Source organism: Paralichthys olivaceus, chromosome 16, assembly GCF_024713975.1.
Source record: "Paralichthys olivaceus isolate ysfri-2021 chromosome 16, ASM2471397v2, whole genome shotgun sequence".
In the NCBI taxonomy this organism is placed as follows: Eukaryota; Metazoa; Chordata; class Actinopteri; order Pleuronectiformes; family Paralichthyidae; genus Paralichthys; species Paralichthys olivaceus.
In genome coordinates, this window is record NC_091108.1 from 23,075,253 (window position 1) to 23,094,925 (window position 19,673).

At 39.1% G+C, this 19,673-nt stretch overlaps 1 protein-coding gene across 4 annotated transcripts; it reads right to left on the reverse strand.

The window, feature by feature from the left end:
- Positions 1 to 909: 909 nt before the first annotated feature.
- On the reverse strand, positions 910 to 19,050 carry LOC109645903 (casein kinase I-like). Of its 4 annotated transcripts, none has more exons than XM_069511088.1 (12): positions 18,809 to 19,050; positions 10,574 to 11,680; positions 10,233 to 10,302; positions 9,984 to 10,132; positions 9,362 to 9,596; positions 7,687 to 7,772; positions 6,902 to 6,986; positions 6,580 to 6,725; positions 5,295 to 5,375; positions 3,581 to 3,682; positions 2,775 to 2,881; positions 910 to 2,101 (listed from the first exon to the last, which is right to left on the reverse strand). In XM_069511088.1, exons 2-12 carry the CDS (start codon positions 10,859 to 10,861, stop codon positions 2,047 to 2,049), a joined length of 1,404 nt encoding a protein of 467 aa, XP_069367189.1. In that variant the 5' UTR covers positions 10,862 to 11,680; positions 18,809 to 19,050; the 3' UTR covers positions 910 to 2,046. The 4 variants fall into 4 exon arrangements, with proteins under 4 accessions (XP_069367189.1, XP_019967155.1, XP_019967145.1 ...); XM_020111596.2 differs by having other exon boundaries at positions 6,580 to 6,728; XM_020111586.2 differs by lacking the exon at positions 3,581 to 3,682.
- Positions 19,051 to 19,673: the final 623 nt, after the last annotated feature.

Sequence of the window (19,673 nt, forward strand, 5' to 3'; positions counted from 1 at the left end):
TATGGTAATTTTCCTACAATTAAAAACTCAGTCAAAATTCCTTTAGAGGTTTTTCAATGGTCAATCAGTCTAAAGGTTTACTTCAAATAGCTGTTAAGTATGTCACATCACATGACATCCGCTTTGCTCCACCTGTTTATTACCTTAATATTTAACTGCTTATACCCTTAGCTATACTTAATGCTTCTGTTCACTAATGTTAGCATGCAAAAATACTAAACATGTGCACACTACCTGCAAAATATTACCTGCAGCATGTAAGCAAACCCTGCTCCAAACTATGTCATGGTAATCACAAAGGTCCCATTTTATTTAACTTTAAATTCATCCAGTATATAAGACCTGAAATAATTAGTTGAAAAATTAATCTTGAGGTAAATCAACTGCCATTTATAAATGTTCTTGTTTCTGCTTCTCCAGTCAGAGCATTTTATGTTTTGCCGTGTTACCTTATTTCAGACTGAATATTTTTGGCATCAAACAGATCACACAAAACAACATATTTCAAGACATTACACTGGGCTCTGACACGATAAATCGATTAACTGAGAAAATAATGCACAGATTAATCAATAATGAAATACTTGATAGTTGCAGTGTTTTACTGAATTGGTCAAAATGGAGTTGTGGGGGTAATTTACAGGTTTGAAATCAGGCTTTGACTGCTGAGGATAATGATTTGTCCATCATAAAATTTTGTTTCCTTTATAACTGCTCCTTAACAGAGAGATGGCCAGCGGTATATTTTTCTGGATTAGTCCTTTTCTGTAATCTCACAACATTTATACACTTTGTGTAAATGTTCATTAAGAATAATGCTGTTTCCTGAACAAAGTCCCGATCTGGGCAAAAATATATCTCCTAAAACACTTCAAGATATTGTTAATGATTCCCTTAAATAATGATCAGTTTTTATTTTGTTTGGTTGTTTTTTAATGTAGTTATCTGACTTTCCATCCTCAAACCCAAAGAGGAAAAAATAAACATCAGAAAATTAAAAATACAAGTTAATAAAAAATAACATTTTGAGGAACACACTAGAATCTATGAAACAAACTTTCTGAACAAGTCAAAAAGAAAACACAGGATTCAAATTGCAGACAGTCTTTTTAGTTACAAATTAAAACAGAAAAAAGCATAGTTTTTACATAAACATCTCTTTTAAACTTTTGACTCTGGTGGATGTGAGGTTTTCCTCTGAGGGGTGAATGCATCTGTCAAGTACACTGAGCCCAATTTGTTGCAGGAAATTGAACACTGTGTACTTCCTTTTACCCCGGGGAATAAAAACTTTATCGACAATGTGCGAGAGCTGCAACCTTTTGTCTATGGAGTCTTTTTATGATGAGCTCAATACAGTGTGCAGTGTATTTCTACATGTGTGCATGTGTTTTGTGTGTGTCTGTGGTCTGACAGTCTACTTGCATCATATCCTTTTGTTGTCTTGTTGTCTGTATCTCCTCAGAAATACATATCTCTCTCCTCTGAACCAGTCAGCAAGGAAGAAAAAAAACTCAAACAAAAAAATAGTCAGCCAGTCTGCAAGGAAACAAGCTGAATCCTCACTGTCAGCCAATTGCCATGCCTTTAAAAGTCTATCAACTGTTCATTTGTGGTCACAGCAGTATGTGTTGATCCAGTTTTAGTTCAGAATGTGATCATAAATACAAGAAGAGTCCACCTCTGGTTCAGTTTAGTCCACATTTAAAGCTCCTGGTGGAACAGCATAGTCATGTTACTGTATCTGATCAGGTCAGAGTAGCAGATACCAGGAGGTCAGCTTAGAATTTTCTGCTGCCTGCTGATCAAGCCAGTCTATGCTGACTCACGGCAGACTATAGGACCCCCATTAGCAGAGGAGGAGGGGTAAAAGGGGATTGACGAGAGAGAGAGAGAGAGAGAGAGAGAGAGAGAGAGAGAGAGAGAGAGAGAGAGAGAGAGAGAGAGAGAGAGATTGTAGAGAGATTATATGAAGAGGATGACAGAAAGAGGAGGAGAAAGAAATAGTGAAAAAGAGAGCAGGTGTTTCTCTCTCCTCTCTTGTTTTCATTTGTGTCTCTGGAGAGCTTTCCTCTTCCTCCTCTTGAAGAAACAGCAGCACCTGCAACACACACAAGATTATTTTATTTTTACCAACTTTAACTTAGACGTTCACATTAAGCAACAAATATTTCATGCGGGGCCATCAGAAACCAGGTTTTCGGGGATTTTAATGGTGTCTCCTAATATTACTTTTGTTCTTCCTTCTCAAAACATATTAGTTTGGTTGATTGATGGATTTAGTTCTAAGTTTAAAACAACCCTGCAGTTCTATGCCTCTGTCAACTAGTGCTGTTTCAGTTTGCATAATTATTAATAATTACCTTCTGAATTAATATTTATGATGCTGGATAAGCGGGCCATCGATTCTTCTACCGTTGAAAGTTAAAAAAGAATATGGTGTGTTGTGATAATCTGCGGGGGCCGGAATTCTCTCCTGACTGCAAGAGTGTGTGTGTGTGTGTGTCTGTGTGTGTGTCTGTGTGTGTGTCTGTGTGTGTGTCTGTGTTCCACTCATCACACACAAACTGATAATCAGTCTCTTCATGTCTAGTCTCATGTTGTTTGTCGGTGTTTATTGTTCTTCCTTCTCAGTGTTTCATATGCATAATTTGTATAAACCTGCTTTTTATCTGTAGCATTGTCACAATTACTATTTTAACATGGTCTGAAGGAGAAATATGCAAGTGCATTGCAACAAGAGAGGTCATGCAGCTGTGTGTGTGTCTCCTTACTTGGTATCATCAGCCACTTCCACCTCTGCGTTGGCTGTGATTGGTGCGTTTGAGTGTCCTGCAGTGGGGTCATCTGTATTTAGCTCCCCATTGGTTGAGCTCATCACCTGAGGTGAGAAATGGAATGAGGAATGAACATAGATTGTTCCAACGACATCTAAGGATACATCCACACTAATACATTTTTTCATTTTAAAACAATCTCCATCCAGGCTGACACACCTAAAAACAAATCACATTTCCCATCACATACACTGACCATGCCTGTGCCATTGTACATAGGAAGCACATTGTCTAGGCTGCAGTTGGTTGCTTAGTTACAGAAAATACTATAAACAAAAAAGCAATGGTGAAAAATAAGGGAGCAGGGATTTCTTTTCTTGGACAAGAGACAAGGTGGAACTGTTACTGACAGTGTTATTAATGCTTTGTATTGACCACTGGTAGGTGAGTCATGACTGATAAGGAAGAGAATGGGGGAGTCATTGCTTCCAAAAGTCTCTGTGTCTGTGAGTTTCCATACTAAAATGGGGCCAGTAGGGTGGATGCCATGTTTTTAAAAACTGAAACATGTTAGTATGGACATAGCCTAATTGGGGGAAAAAAATTAAGATTTCCATCAAGTCCACACTAGGGCAACCAAATTTGAAATTTCTATTAAATATTCCCATGTTAGTGAACAGCTGAGGTTGTGAAGAAACAGAGGTCAGCCCTGCTGCAGAGACAGAGAAGGTCATGCAGGCAGACGCATAGACAGGTAGGCAGAAAGACAGGAAGCCAGCAGAGCTAACCCTTCCTCTCAGTACCTGGACAGACCCGCCCAGCCTATCAGCAGTGAGATGGGAGCCCAGCAGCTCTTGATTGGTCACTGGAGTGGGCTGGGACTCACTGCCTTTCCTCTCTGGAGACTAGAGGAGATGGGAAGCCAATTGCAGGAGAAACGACAAGGGATACGAGGTGTAGGGAAAAGGTAAGAGGAAAGGTGAAATGGAAGGAATTTGTCATGGAAAGTTGATGAGATAAGGGTGGAATAGCAGAAGGAAAGAGACAAAAAGGAAAGCAGAAACCCAAGGGAGAAGTTGAAAGATAAGCCGGTGGAGAAGAGGAGTGGTAGGGTGAGGAGCAGAACCGCAAGGAGAGAACAGAATGAGGTAAAAAGGAAAAAGAAAACAGAAACAGTGAGTTTATAGTCAGTATATGGGTGGAGGAGCAACAGGAGGGTGAGCACTTCAGTGTGCAGTGCAGTAAGAGTGCACAAGTGGTGCCAAGGGGGCAAGAGATTATACATCCTCTGAGTTTCTGTTCCCTCTACCTCACGTGCCTTGTACACGTTTGATGGGTCTAAATAGAGCACAATGATTTGTGTTAACCCAATTTTTGTCTCCCGTCCTGTTATTTGACAGTGTCAGTGTTGCAGTGGTGGGAGCCCGGTTGACTCTAGAAGTTCAGGGACTTACTAGAGTACTCCAATACTGCAACACTATCAACACTATCAACACTAATGCATGTAATTCTCATTAGTGTGATTTTCATCAAATTTGTTCACAAAGTTTAATAAAGGCCCTTGGTGTGTTTGCTGCATATTTGTAGTTGCATATACTTAATTGGCTAGACATTTAAACTACACTCATCCCCTCTTCCCAACATTTTGTTGTTGATTGATGGGAATACTTACAATATGTTGTCTAAAAGGAGACATTGTGTCAAAAGCAGAGAAGAGAGGCCAGGGAACATAATTTTCTTGTTTACAATATACACCACAGTAAACATAAAGACTGTAACAGGTTTGACCTCAAGTTTCACGATCTGAGCTGTGATGCACATCTTTTGGTACACGGTAACTCCCCTGCCCGGACGTGGCTATATGCCGAGTACATCATTGTCAATGATGTGCTCACTGGTGCCTAGGATGTCGTGTTAAAGGAGTCCTGGATCCAGTGCATGTACTACTGACATCCTCCGTGAAGAGGCACAACAAAAAAAACAGTTGAGCCTACAGGAGATAACGGATACTGTAGTGCGTACACAAACTAATCTATATTTTGAGACATCTCAAAACATCTTCCATCCTATGAGAGTCAATTTGGTAAAACACTTCAAATATTTTACACATGTTTTACTGTAGCTAGTGCTAACTGTAGGTAATAGTGGCATTGAGGTAATGTAATCCCTAACCCCAACAATGAGGTTTTCTACTTAAAATTCAAGTTTTTTTTAAATTTTGGAGTTAAAAGCCTTAGTTTGGATTGCTTCATTATACTTGCAACCATACTGCTATTTTCAGTTTTGACTGACAAAGAAACCAAGCAAACTATCCCTGTAAAAAGGCTGCATTTCTCTACTATCAGATGCAGCAAACAAGAAATGTCAATGCTGAGGGAGCAGCAGTGCAAGGCAGGACTGCCTAATGTGGCCAGCTTTGTGTGTGTTTGACAATTTACTCAGTCTGTTTCAAATATTCAGACCCTACCTACACTGACACAATTATCTTTCATGTTTGTCCAGAATGAGTTTGTGTACCTGGTTTTTGGTCTGTGGTGCCTTCTCTCGGTTGCTCGTTTGAAGTGCAGTCTCACTGGCCACTGGACCAATAGGAGTGGGCTAAACATACAGGAAGTGAGGTCAACATGGGCTCAGTGAAAGGAAATATACTTTTCTTATGTTGACTTGATAACCTATAATTGATGTTATTGATAACACATTTATACGTTTTACTAGAAGCCCTGTACAGTTAAGTCTTGTGTTATTATAAAATATATTTACAACAAATGTAGACACTTGAAAGCATCATGTGACAGTAACTTGAGCAGGATTTTGCACTGTTCAAATTATCACCACAGAGTCAATTGATTTAGAGAAAATTTGACAGGTGATCTGAATGCATTGTCCCACTCACTGAACACAGCCAAATGTATGTAGATATATTTTTCTCAGGATCCCTGATCCCCAAACCAGTAACAAACGTGCCAAACTCCTTTTGCGATTCTTATTGGTATTTTAAATGTTTCCTCGCAGAATATCGTAGATTAACACTGATTTCTAATAGCCTTCACTGCTGCAGTGCCTTTGTCTAGAATACTCCATTTGAACTCTTGGCCTAACTGCCAAAAAACCTAGTCTGCCCTGACTGGTCAGCTCACACTTTTGTGTTTTATCAACCACTTAGAGCATTTGTCAAAAATGTCACATCCCTTACCCAGGTGTAAACTGACAACTAAGAGCTGTTCACTTTTGATCGGATCACTTCAGACAGATGTTGATAACAGTTGTGAACAGGGTCTTTAAAGCTGTTTTTGAAGGATTATGTTTTTACATAAGATGCTGTAAAGGTCCAGTGTGTAAGATTTAGGTGAAAGGGAACTATTGGCAGAAATTTAATGTAGAATAATTCTCATGATGTTTTCACTTTCATCTAAATTGTATGAATTGTAGTTTTAATTACCCAAGAAAAGGCCCTTTATATTCAAATATTTTATATTTACATCAAGGGGGTCCTCTCTACGGAGGCCGCCATGTTTTTTACATTAGTCCAGACTGGACAAACTAAACACCTTTTGAGTTTTTATGACAATTAAAGGCTACCACAAGTTCTTTTTCATGTTTGGAAGGAGAGGGTGAGGTGAGGGGTATTCAGCTGCAACATGCAATTTCAACACTAGACATCACATAATTCTACACACTGTACCTTTAAAAGCATTTGCTTTGCAGTTCAGTCACTGCAGGGTCTATCCTGCTTTAAACTCATCTGTTCAGCTCAAACAGCTCACTGTGTGTGTGCTGTACAAAAGACCCACTTCACACTAACCAGTGGCTTTCCAGTCCAGTCATACTGGTAGTCAAAGATGTATCCATTTCTGTCAAAGAGGTCTGTGAAGAGTTTCCTCAGATAGTCATAGTCCGGTTTCTCGAAGAAGTCCAGCCGACGCACGTACCGCAGGTAGGTGGCCATCTCTTCTGTTACAAACACACAGGGACACAAACAAGCACCCAAACCCCAAGCCATACATGCACAGATTCATACACAGAGACAAAAATTTGATCAACATATGCTAGCCTCAGCATGCTGTAGCCTATATACCATAGCTGCACAGAAACAGCCTTTTTCGTAAAAGTACGCGTATACAAACCTGGGAAGTTCTCACAAAGGATCTCTATTGGTGTATCTCTCTTTGTGTCTCCTATCTTCTGATAACGTTCTTTCAGAGTGTCAGCCTAATAAGGAAAGAAACAGGGAGAAGTATATTCATAACAGGCAATGTATGGATGCAAAGAAAAGTAAAGACAGATCCGCACATGAAAGGAAGCAAAAAATCACAGATGACTGAACCAGTGAAGTAGGGCTGCACGATATTAGGTAAACATGCGATATGGTATAACCTTGGTGAATATCGCGATGACGATATGTCATGGCGATAAATAAACATAAACAGTCCCTGGCTACGGACGCAGGGACCACAGACAGCTCCACAGCCTGAGGGAGAAGGTGCACAGTCCGGCCACATGCAGCTCCACTATGTCCACTCACATTGTTAATTTGGAGTCTATTCATACATGTTTGTACCGTGAAACACTTCTTACAGTTATTACAAGCTTTGTTAGTTTACTGCTCTGCTCTGTGTCTCAATCATTCGCACTGTATGCTGTCAATGATTCATTGATGGAAAACTAACCCTTACCATGACAATGATCAGAATACCTTTATTTTATTATCTAGGACAGCAGGGCTCCATGTGATTGGCCAAATATATTGACATGCAGAGAGTGAATGCAACAGCAAATGAAAAACCATTAACAGTTCAAGCCATCTTTTGCGATATATATATTGCGCATGCTGATATACCAATGACGACACATTTTCAATACATCAAGCAGCCCTACAGTGAACACAATATGTGGTCAGCTATCTCCTCACCTTGAGTCCCTGCCAAGGTAAACTGCCTCGCAGGAAGTACATGAACATATGGCCTAGTGCCTCCAGATCATCTCGCCTGCTTTGCTCTGAAACAACACAAAGAACAACCACAAAGGCTTCACTGGTTGGACTCTATTAGCAGTGTGGTTTATTACCTCTGACACAAGAAACACATTGTACACCTATTCTGGTACTTACAATACTACTGCTGTGAGTGAGGGGCCTGTTATATTTATTATGGTCTTATGCTTTTGTGGTACTTAACCACAAGTATGGTGATATTTAAAAATGGTAAAATGCAGACAACCTTCACTTCAATAATTTTGGCATCGGACTGCCTTCTGAGATATTACAAGAACTTTGTCAATGCACTGATTACATGCTGTCCTGTTCAGAAGTTATTTTATTTTATTGAATTAGCTGGCAGTCAAACAGCAGCTGTGAAAATGTCATGGTAAACTTTGATTTAATCTTGTCACTGCTTTTAAGTTTTGGCAAACACAGTACAGAATGATTCCCCTTCGCCTCTACAAGCCATGTGAGTTATTAGTGCCAGTGAAACAAGAGCCATTAAGCAGCCTGTGTACACATCTGGATTGATTAAAACATCTGTTCTGTTAAAAACATGGCTGAAATGCAGTGTGGATTTACTAAAGCTGCTTTCAGACATGCACTTAACCCTGCAGTTTCTTCGTATTTTCTCTGGAGGAGGTGCATGTGTGAAAGCAAAAGTCAGAGTGAGAGGCTACGGATTATTTGCAGACTTTCTCCACCTGGCCGCCTAGCATAAAGTCCATAGAAATTTAGGAAAATGTGATGTGTGAACACAGCGGGGATCACCTGCTGGATTAATCGCAAGCGAGAGGGGGGGTTGATGGCGCTACTAACACGCGAAAGACACAAATTAATAAAGCTAATAGAAAAGAAATTTCTCCTGGTGAAAAAGCACAGTCATAAACATAGAAAACACAGACGAAGATGTCAAGAAAGTTTGTGGCGATAAGAGACGAGACAGGTGTCTGTTTTTGTTTTCAAGAAAATTACATCTACGAAGCAGAATTAATACACCACTTCCGCATCTGCACCTCCCCTTGCCTGAATAATGTGGAGGATTTGCAACATGCACCTTCACCACTAGATTACACTAAATTCTACACACTGTACCTTTAACGAGAACAACATCACACCTAAAAACGTGGGCAGCAGTGCAGATGTCTGGAACCAGGTGATGGTTACTTACTGCAGAAAGCAAGAGTTGCGAACAACAGGCGCCTGCAGTTACTATGGTCCTGTTCAGTTTCTAATCTGCCTGCCGACCTGAGATCTGCATCAACAGTGTCAAGTTTCATAAGCAAAATTAAAAAATGTCTGTTCTCTCAGGCCTTTCCCTGATTTTCTGTATCTAGTCTGTCCATGTGTTATGCATGTTTCTTGTTCAGCTGCTGTGTAATTGTATCTTATGACTGTGTGAGTTTTTATTGATATAAATAATAGGCCAATAATATTTCACTTATTTTTATTTCTAGTTTAAATTTCTCCAGATTAAAACATGACTATGATATTTCCAAGACACTTCTGAGACACATGTTTTAATAAGCTCTTAATAGACCTTAAATACCTTTGGTTTGGGTGGTACATACTGTATATGCATATGTGACCTGAGTGAGCAGCTCACCTTTCCCCAGATGTGTATTGATGCTCATGTATCTAGCCGTTCCAGTGAGGCTCTTGTGTTCTCTGTATGGGATGTGTTTTTTGGTCTCTGGGTCTATGTATTCTTTAGCCAGGCCAAAGTCAATGATGTGGATGGTGTGCTGCCGTTTGGAGCCAGGTCGGCCCACCAGGAAGTTCTCAGGCTTCACATCTCGATAGATCAGGCTTCTGGTGTGGACAAACTCCATACGCGTTATCTAAAGGACAGGACAGAGTACAGTAAAAAAAAATGCAAAATGGTTCCTTTAAAAATGAAAGCTAGGAAAATCCAATGAAATCTGGGGCAAGTTTTCCCTTGAGTATGTGTGGTCCAGGCTCATGTTGTGGGGAGTTATATTTGTTTACAGAGTCACATTATGGGGACGAAATTTAGAAGACATGTTTTAAGGTTAAGCTTAACTTTATGTTATGGTTAGGGTAGGGGTTAGGCAAGTAGTAACTTTGGTTAAGGTTAGGCTAAGTCTACAGGTAAACAATGGAAGTCAGTGTGTGTGTGTGTGTGTGTGTGTGTGTGTGTGTGTGTGTGTGTGTGTGTGTGTGTGTGTGTGTGTGTGTGTGTGTGTGTGTGTGTGTGTGTGCCTTACCAGTTGTATGGCTATCATGAGTACAGTCTTCAGAGAGAAGGTCCTGTCACAGAGGTCAAACAGGTCCTCTAAGCTGGGTCCCAGTAGCTCCAGTACCATAGCATTATATTTACCACATGGTCCAAAGTAAAATACCTGGGGTACACCCTCTGGATGGACAGATAGAGAGAGGCTTGTTAATGTTTGGTTAATTATGAAATTATTCACTCTCACAGTAGAAAAGGAAACAGAAGAGACTGTGGTTCCTACCTGAACTTCCTAGTTGTTTGTAGAAGCGGTATTCTAGGTGCAGCTGTGGTGCTCTGGACTTGATGGGTTCCTATGAATGAGGATGTACATTTTTTAAATCACATAATGGAGGCAAAAAAAAAAAGATTGAAAAATCCAAAGTAAGCCTTTCTTGTGACAACACTGCCATATGCCAGGGTAGTCAAGAGCAAATATTTCAATACTGATATATAATATACAATAAGATACACTTTCCTATCACCTTTAAGTTCAATTCATTTATTTTATTATGAAATATGGATTAGTAACCATCATATCGATAATAAGCGCTGCTCTACAATATAAAGAGAAATGATTTTTACCAGTTTAATAGCCACGTATTCATTGGTGTATAGGTTCTTTCCAAGTCGCAGCTCTCCAAAGTTCCCACAGCCGATCTTCTTTCCTACCCGGAAGTTTGGTCCGACCATCAGAACTCCAGAGTTTGAGCCAGCACTTCGGCCACCGTGTCCTGACCGACTCCCTGTCTTCACAGACATCCTCTTACCCTCCTCTGTTTCCACCTTCCCTCCACCCCCACCACCGCCGCCTCCTCCACCGCCACCTCCTCCCCCACCTCCTCCCCCAACTCCTCGCTTGTCAAAGTCCATCAGTTTGTGGTAGCCTGGCCTCTCCACGGTTAAGCCGATTCCATGCAACCAAAGCAACCACCAAAACAATTGCCTAGTGGCTTCACTAAGAGACTTCGGGATGATCTGCGCAGGGCCAGACTGTGAGTGGGGTAGGCCAAGACAGGGCTGTGGCAATGAAATGGGACAGATGTGAGATGAATTCAAAGGAAAAAATTGGATCACATAAAGGCCCAGAGTTTAGTTAGGCTGAGCTAGAGTGCTTAGTGCTGTACAAAAGTGATGAGAACTGAATTGAGTGAATGATGGAGCAAAAATAAACAATGGTTATTTTTGGTTGGGTGGATGGATGACTAAATGAAAGAGAAATGAAAAGATGGGATAAGGGAGTACAACTACAAAGTTTATACCCCCTTGTAGGGGCCAGAGATAAAAAAAAAGAGAATAATGGCATCAACTGTCATCATACGTAGCTAGCCATTTGCTAACATTCTATTAGAAACTGAGACTCCACACTAGCTCAGACGTGCCCAGGCCACCATGACAATGTTGTCAGCACAATATCCATACACCCAAACTTAGTAGGACTTTGACAGCAGGAATTAACTTATAAAAAAACTGAAAACTTCAGAGGTTTCTCTTGTGTATATCTGATATTTGGTTATGACCAAATACTTTTGTTGTGTGATTCGTTGCCATAGGTGTAAGCTAATTGGTTTCAAAGCTGCTACTAGACCTCTTTACATGTCCACTGTCATATAGATGCTGATAAATCTGTCGCATAACTGCTTGGTCCAATGGAATAGCAAGTGAAGTGTTGGCCCCCGGGTAATGTAACACCTGAAAGAGTAACAAAAAAAAAAGATATTTCCATGATTTGCTTTTCATAAGATGTCAATCATATTGTTACATTTAATATGTAGCTAGTAGGTGATCTGACAATTTTATTTTGTAATCAATATGACCAATCTTGAAGATGACAGGAGACTCTGATACAGGATGATTGCATCTGTCTGAAAGAGCAGTGGTCATAATAATGAAATGGTATATAACTTGTAAAACAATAAACAAAGTGGAAAACTTGAATCAATTTCCTCTCACAAATATTTGAAAAACTTGCTGCCAATGTAGGGTATACCCACCATGTATATTTGGTGAGTCAGACTATAAAACATCAGAATGACTAACTACTAGATGGCAGTGCTGTTTTGTTAAATTACATTACATGTATTTTAATTCATTGCGAGCTAGCAGTATGGTGGATCAAAAGCTGGTGCCTGAAAAGGATTCAACTTTTCATTTGTGTGGAAATGGTTCAGCGTTGCAATCTGATAAGTTGTCTTTGTTAGGCAACAGGGGGAAATAATACAATTCTATCTATTTAACCACACTAAAAAGAAGCATCTTGTGATTCATTCATTTCAATACAACCACAGTCACTTGTGTCTTACAAGGAAAAAAACAGTCACTTACCAATGCATTACAAATCAAAAAATCTGCGCATTATGATGTGATCATGTTCTATTCTAGCTAAGGTTATGGCAGTTTAAAGCATGTTGGCATTCAAGACCATTATCCCTGCATTTTCTGATAATGTTCCAAAACACTTCTTATGTCACAGAATGCTCGACTCAGTCTTCAAGTACTGTATCCCATAAATGTTCAACAGGACTGATGGGAGGAGGAATATCTATGACAGTGAGGACTCCTTTTACCTCTCTGGTTTTTAAGTTGTGTCAAATGTTTGAGGAATTTTGGCATCCTTATTCTACTGCAGTAAGAATCCTTCATTGCAAGGTGAGGAATTAAGAGGAAAAAGCAGGAGAGTTTCTTGTCCTTGGTGTGGGTTTAGTTAATTCTGTGCTGCAAAAAAGGCAAAACACCCCAAGAATATTGCCACCAATGACCAATCATGTTTCACGGGATTGACACACCGCAGTATCGTTCACTGTCACTTTCAGCACCTAGCATATACCTTTTTGTAGCTGCCAATCAACTCATTAAGGCCCACCCAGCATTGTTTCCCTAGTTGAAAAGTGGTCTGAGACCACTAACCTTCCTTTGACAGGACTTTTGCGGAGTCTTGCATTCGTTATTTAGCAATTTCAGTAACTGTAATAAAGATTATTTTCTATGTCTCAGGGAACAAAGCTTAGTGTATTTTTTCTTCCGATGGTGTGGTCACTTTCTATCTCCTTGGTTGTGCTTTGGATAAAACCGAACCAGTTTCTGCAAAACATTTTGGGCCACATCCCTACTACTACATTTTTGTTTAAAAACATATCAACTCTGCTACATATAACCCTGCCGTCCACACTACTCCAGAGTTTTAGAACCACTAAAACTGAGAAGTTTGGAAACACTGTTGGCCCTGTTTTAGTTTGAAAAGTCTGGCAAAGCATTTTAATCTGGATTTGCAAAAACAGCTGTTTGGAAAAACTGACTAACAACCACTTGCTGATTGGGTGTTTTCGGTCACAATGTAGCATTCTCTGATTCCTCAAGCTCCTATCACCCACTTAAAAGAAAATAACCAGCAGGAGCCTCAGTTACCAGTGTAGAATGCAACATGGATAATCAATTACAAGCATTGCTGACCCTGTTGTCTTTGCTCACAGCTGCTGTGCGGTTAAATTCTGCATTTTATAATGATACAACTGCATGCATCAGAGACGAGCTGTTATTGGAGCAATCTGTGTGAACCAGCAGTCCATCCAGTGTGTAAGATTTAGGTGAAAGGGAACTATCGGCAGAAATGTAGAATAATCCTCATGATGTTTTCACTAGTTCATTTCATCTAAATTGTATGAATTGTAGCTTTCTTTACCCCAGAAAAGGTCGTTTATATTTAAATACTAGGGATCGACCAATTATCGGCACAGATTTTCAGCATTGTCCCACCCACAGCACCATCTGATTGGTTACACACAGAGCCAGGTAACAGCCAATCAGCAGTGAGAGCTGTGCATGCACACTGCTCACACACGGCAGAGAGGAGAAACAGTTTTGACAAGAGGAAAAGCTACGGAGAGCAGATATATGTTTCGAAGGTAAGTTAAGGCAGCAAAGTCTCCTGAAATTGTAATAAACATCCCAGCCCTCTACAACTCACAACTACTAGTAACGTTACTGTGAGCCCATTAACGTTATATAAACATAGGCGGCAGCTCTGCTCGCTCGCAGTCCCTCCAGACGGGCTGCTGAACATATCGATATGGAAATAGTCCGTGATAGTAGACATATGTGTGTGGGTTAGACATCCAGTCCGGTAATAAGGGGTCTCTGTGGGTGACGTGAGCTGAAGGTAGTGGGAGTGTATGTTGCGAGTTTAGGGGGCATGTCAGCCACAGTCGAATATTAATTTTCCCAATTTTTATATTCGAATAAATATTCGAATTTAGAATATTCGTTGACAGCCCTTGTGTGAGAGAGAGAGAAAGAGAGAGTTGCTGCTGAGCCTTGGAACTCCCTGCATCTTTGTTTTAAAATTCTAAGAAAAAAAACATGTTTAGTTATCTGAAAATCTGTTTAATAAACATATGCTTAAAGGCATTTAAACAAACTTAAGTGTTGGAGTTTGTATTATTCAAAATTTTGACGCCAATATTTTCACTTTTACTGCAAATGAATATCGGCTCCAAATATCGGTTATCGGCCTCCTTGACTACTAATAATCGGTATCGGCCCTGAAAAAACCATATCGGTCTATAACTATTAAATACTTTATATTTACATCGAGGGGAACCTCTTTACGGACGCTGCCATGTTTTTTTACATTAGTCCAGACTGGACAAACAAAACACCTTGAGTTTTTATGACAATTAAAGGCTACCACAGTTTCTTTTTCATGTTTGGAAGGGGAGGGTTAGATGAGGGGTGTTCAGCTGCAACATGCAATTTCAACACTAGATATCACAAAATTCTACACACTGCACCTTTAACTAAAAGCAGTAGAACTATGGAACATGTGACATAATTAATATGTAAACACTAGGGTGTAAAACCTAAAGATGAGTGACTATTCTTTAATTAAATATATTTTGCTGCATCGACCAAATACGAGAAATCCCAAGTTTGTTCTCCTCTTCAACATTTCCATGTGCACTGAAACTTGTTTTTTTTATTATACAAATGATAAAATATTATGGTAATTTAAATCATATTATACAACTGTAGAATTGAAAGTAAAATTCACAACTGATTATTTTGAATTAGCATTTCAGTTGTCAAGTGTGCGCAAGCGTGCTCTTCAGTGTGCGTAGATTCTGTTCTTACATAAGAACAAATCCCAGAGAAGAAAACATTGGTGAATGTCACAATCTTTGAATAAGTCGGTTTTAAGAAGACATTGTTAAGAACTGTTGGTGGGTGAGGCCCAATGCTAGTTAGTAAGCTATGATCTGCTGGAAGCTTGAGGCACAACCTTATTCATAACAGGTTAACACTGGCTGCAGCACAGAATACGCTTCTGATCAGTAGTTAAGTTGGTTAGTAACTACAATTTACTTTAATTTGAGTACTAATGTTGAAATTGAGCTGGATCATAAATCATTTTTTCTTCAATTTACATGATGTTACGTTTTTACATGTATTTTTAAGCACCAAACTAAATAATATAACAAAATATAAAATCTCAGAAATTAGATAGAAAGAGAAAACAATGTCAGGTGCAACAATTGAGGGACATTGTTTAATCAAAAAATTCAGAGCAGAAACCAGCTGACAAATGTTCTAATAGAAAAACATGCCAAATCTCTACAGGTCATTGTCTTACATTTCTGTTTTCTTCTTCTAATAATAACACTCAACCTGGCTACTCCAATTCCTTCCTTCTCACCTCTCAGTTTTCCACTACACTCCATTCTTTTCTTTCAAATTACATTATTATTACATTTCATTTGGCTGACACTTTTATCCAAAGCAACTTACAATAAGTGCATCAACCATGAGGGAACAAACCCAGAACAACAAGAATCAAGTAAGTATATTTTGCTTCAATAAGCCAAATACCAAGTGCTACAAATCGAGTCTATCTTCACTCCAAGTCTTCTCACAAGTCTCCCTTTTCCTCTGCTCAAGGCCTCTCTTTCTCTTCCTGCTGTCCATGGTGTGACAAGCTATACATAATAGAAATGCACATCTTTGTATGTATTAAATACAATATAACGAGATGCAGTGCAGGATATATAATGTTGTTTTACAAGTTGTACACAAGTGGCTAAGTATTACACTAATGTATTGACTTAATCTAATTGACTGATTAAAAACTAATCAAACTTTGTTATTTGCATAGAAGCATCCTCCCATGTCTTATTTGAGTCAACTCAAATTCAAAATAAGTTAAGTCATATCGGCGACAGGCACGTTTCTGAACTGGCAATGTGAGTGCTGAATATAACAGAAATATAGCAAAGCAATTACAGATAAAGTCAGGTCAATTAACTGAGAGTTGAAGGAACATCATTTCAAATAAATGTCCATGAAGAATTTGTGTCCTGTAAAAAGAATAAACTAAAGGAAAGAGTAGTCACAAAATACTTAGAGCACAAAGTAATACATTATCAAATTAACTAATATAATCGTGACATGGAGGACACAGGGCGAAGGATATCAGTGAGGGGAAGGAAATGTTCAGATAGTGGACAATACTGAATATGTTGACACATCTCCTCTGATGTCATTAAAAGGAATTACATGATCTATGAGCACCTTTTTGGACAGGATAGCATGTGGACTCAGAATGTGTTTTCCTTATTTCTCTTTTGCTACAAATGTCAAATGGTACCACTGTATTCATTAAAACAATCAGAGTAATAATTACAAGAGGGGCCACATGATAAGTGCCAGTTATAAAAGCCTGTGCTAATACCAACCAACCTATGAAAAAGTGGGATTCTTGGGTAAACACTTCCACCACAGGACTGTGAGACCTGCAAAATCTGAATCCACAATAAAATTAAAAACGTTCTTCTCCGACTGAGGTTAGATTTATGCCTTCAATTACATCCCATGTAGCAGGTCACATTTTTTTCCCTCCCACTGAGGCCACCATCTGGACTCACAGCAAAAATCAATGCTACTGTAGATGTCACACATGAGAATGGGTTAGACCTACACAAAGTGAGATGGACACTCCCACACGCTGTCTTTGACCACAGCTAAGAGAAGAGTTTGCAACTCTTACATAAGTACAATCTAAAAGACTGAGACTGAATTTTCTGTCTCTGGTAAAAATCTACTTCTTCCTTCTCAAACAAGACCTGCAAAGGAACTCTGGAGAAGAGGGTTCGGACTCTGTCTGCAGTTCTCCTTTCAAACATGAACATCACAGAAGGAGGTTCACAGCAGCAACAAATTCTCCACAGGTTTCAGGTGAGGGGTAGTGCAGAGGCAGGACATAATAAAATTATTTCCGCTGCAGAGGTCACGTTTTTGTTTACATCACATCGACACTGGCGGCTCTTATCTCCAAAAACTCTTTTAACATCTTCATTTGTGTCTTCCAAGTGGGTGGGTCTGCATTTTAATCAGGAGAAAATTGTTTTCTTTTTTTCTTTTCAGTGTCTATCACATGTTAGAAGCATCATCAACCCCAAACCCACTCTCTTGTTGTGATTTCTGAGGGGGATCTCCTATACTACTACTATACTAGCAGCTATTAAGAAAGAAACTATTAACAACACATATTTTATTTATTTAAAAAAGCATAGGGTCACAAATTATTGAGTAAGTTGAACCTACTTTAATATAAGTCATGCAATTAATTGGGAAAGCTTCTAAATAATACAAAAATAGCTTGGGCATACCATAACAACTGAACAAATACTTTACAGTAAAACTACACTAGAAAAAAAAATGATATGGGATTGACAAGATTATTTGTTGCACACTAAAATGAAGAAAACAATGTTTTATCATGGTCTGCTCATCTGGAAACATCAAAGTGAAGGTTCACTAACCTAACCAAATAATATGCATACATTACATATTACAGGTCTAACCTTACTTCCTCTGAAGCAGAGAAAACAGATTGAACAGTTTGTTCACTGACACAGAAGACAAGTTTCTAAGGTGTGCCTATCTATACATATATACAGATTTTTCATCTGTCCAGAGACTTGCATTGTATCACAATCCTGTTTACTTGAAATTAGTCATAAAATTATCTGACGGTAACAACATGGCTCTCGTCTCACCACCTACACTCAAATAATTAACTTGCCTGCACCTCCTTATACTCGTTTCAGGATATGACTTTTGTAAGAAGTGAATACGTTTAAGCCATCTTAAGAAACTGTAGATTACAGCTTTGTTCGAGATTCTCGCTAGCTGTCACCATTTCAGTTTGTAGAGAAGAGCTGCTGAGATGATGAGCTGAATGGCTACAGGAGCTATGGAGCTAACCGTGAGCTGCTATGGTGCGACTGCAGTAGATCTCGCAGCAGAGGAGTAGCTAATGTTCACTCTAATAACTTTACGACTGCGATTGATGCTGACGTTACCCGTTATTCTATTTTGGAACATCTTCTAGTACGGTGTTATTTGCACGTCCAACTATTGATCGGGCAACACAGGAAGTTATGTTTAGGCCACAGTAGTTTGAGTGTTTGGCCTCAATGTAGCTTGACAACGTTAGCTTCATTGAAACAAGTTTGACGTGAGGGAACTGTGGCAGCCAATTAAGCAACGTAATGTGTCGAAGAATACATCGACAATTTTAACGCGTAGCAATAAAGGGGCGAGCTAGCGTGTCATTTCAACCGCTAGCTACATCGCTAGCGTTTTCTAACCTCTGTGGTCGCAGCTGAACGCCTCCTGGTAGAGGCTAACGTTGGCTAGCATGTTAGCCAGCCAGCTAACTAGCCATGGTTGGCTAACGCTAAATTTATGCCCATACATACAGCCATTCACAAACAGAGCTAATGTAACTAACAGGTGTGTGCAAAGTTCAAAAAGCAGCTTACATACCTAAACAGACTTTAGATGTATCGCTATGCCTCTGCCTAAAATTAATTGTTCTCGATTCCTTCGTCTCGTTTTCCTGCTCATCTCTTTTTTTCTGTGGATGTTTGGCAAACCAGCTGAGAAGCCTCGACAGTGGCCGTAACGCAATGTGCGTAAGTGCGGACAAGAAAGTCTTTGGAAAAGCAAAGAGCGGGCGTAAACTGCTTTAAAGAATATCGACAGGAAATCTCTTGTGCGCGTAAAATGTGAGAAGGGGTCACGCACACTTGGGGAAATAGTTGTTTTTACTTTCAGTACCACTTGTTCAAATGACAATATCTGCATTTTGATTTTATGTATTATTAAAACATACGCACTATAGATACTTACAGTGATTTCAATACTTTACATGTCAACTTAGTTGCTACAAAAAATAAAGTCACTACATGTATATTTTGGTTCAAATTGCTTTATTGAATTACATTTCATTTAGCTGACGCTTTTATCCAAAGCAACTTACAATAAGTGCATCAACCATGAGGGAACAAACAGCTCCAAAAAGCCAAACTACAAAGTGCTACAATATAAGTGACATATAAGTGCAATGAAATATATACATATACACATATAACATGTTTAAGTAATATCTAAGTCAGAACCCACATGAGCTACATTATAATATATATTTTGTCTATGTAAACACACAGATTGATTTTATGTCACATCTGTATCATTTATCATTTGCTAGTTAAATATCACTAATTTATATGTCTGAAATACTGCTCAGAACCCTCATATATGGGGTAATATATATATATATAAAGAGAGAGAGAGAGAGAGATGCTTATAAGCACATATATACTGTATATATACTTTTGTATTTTTTATT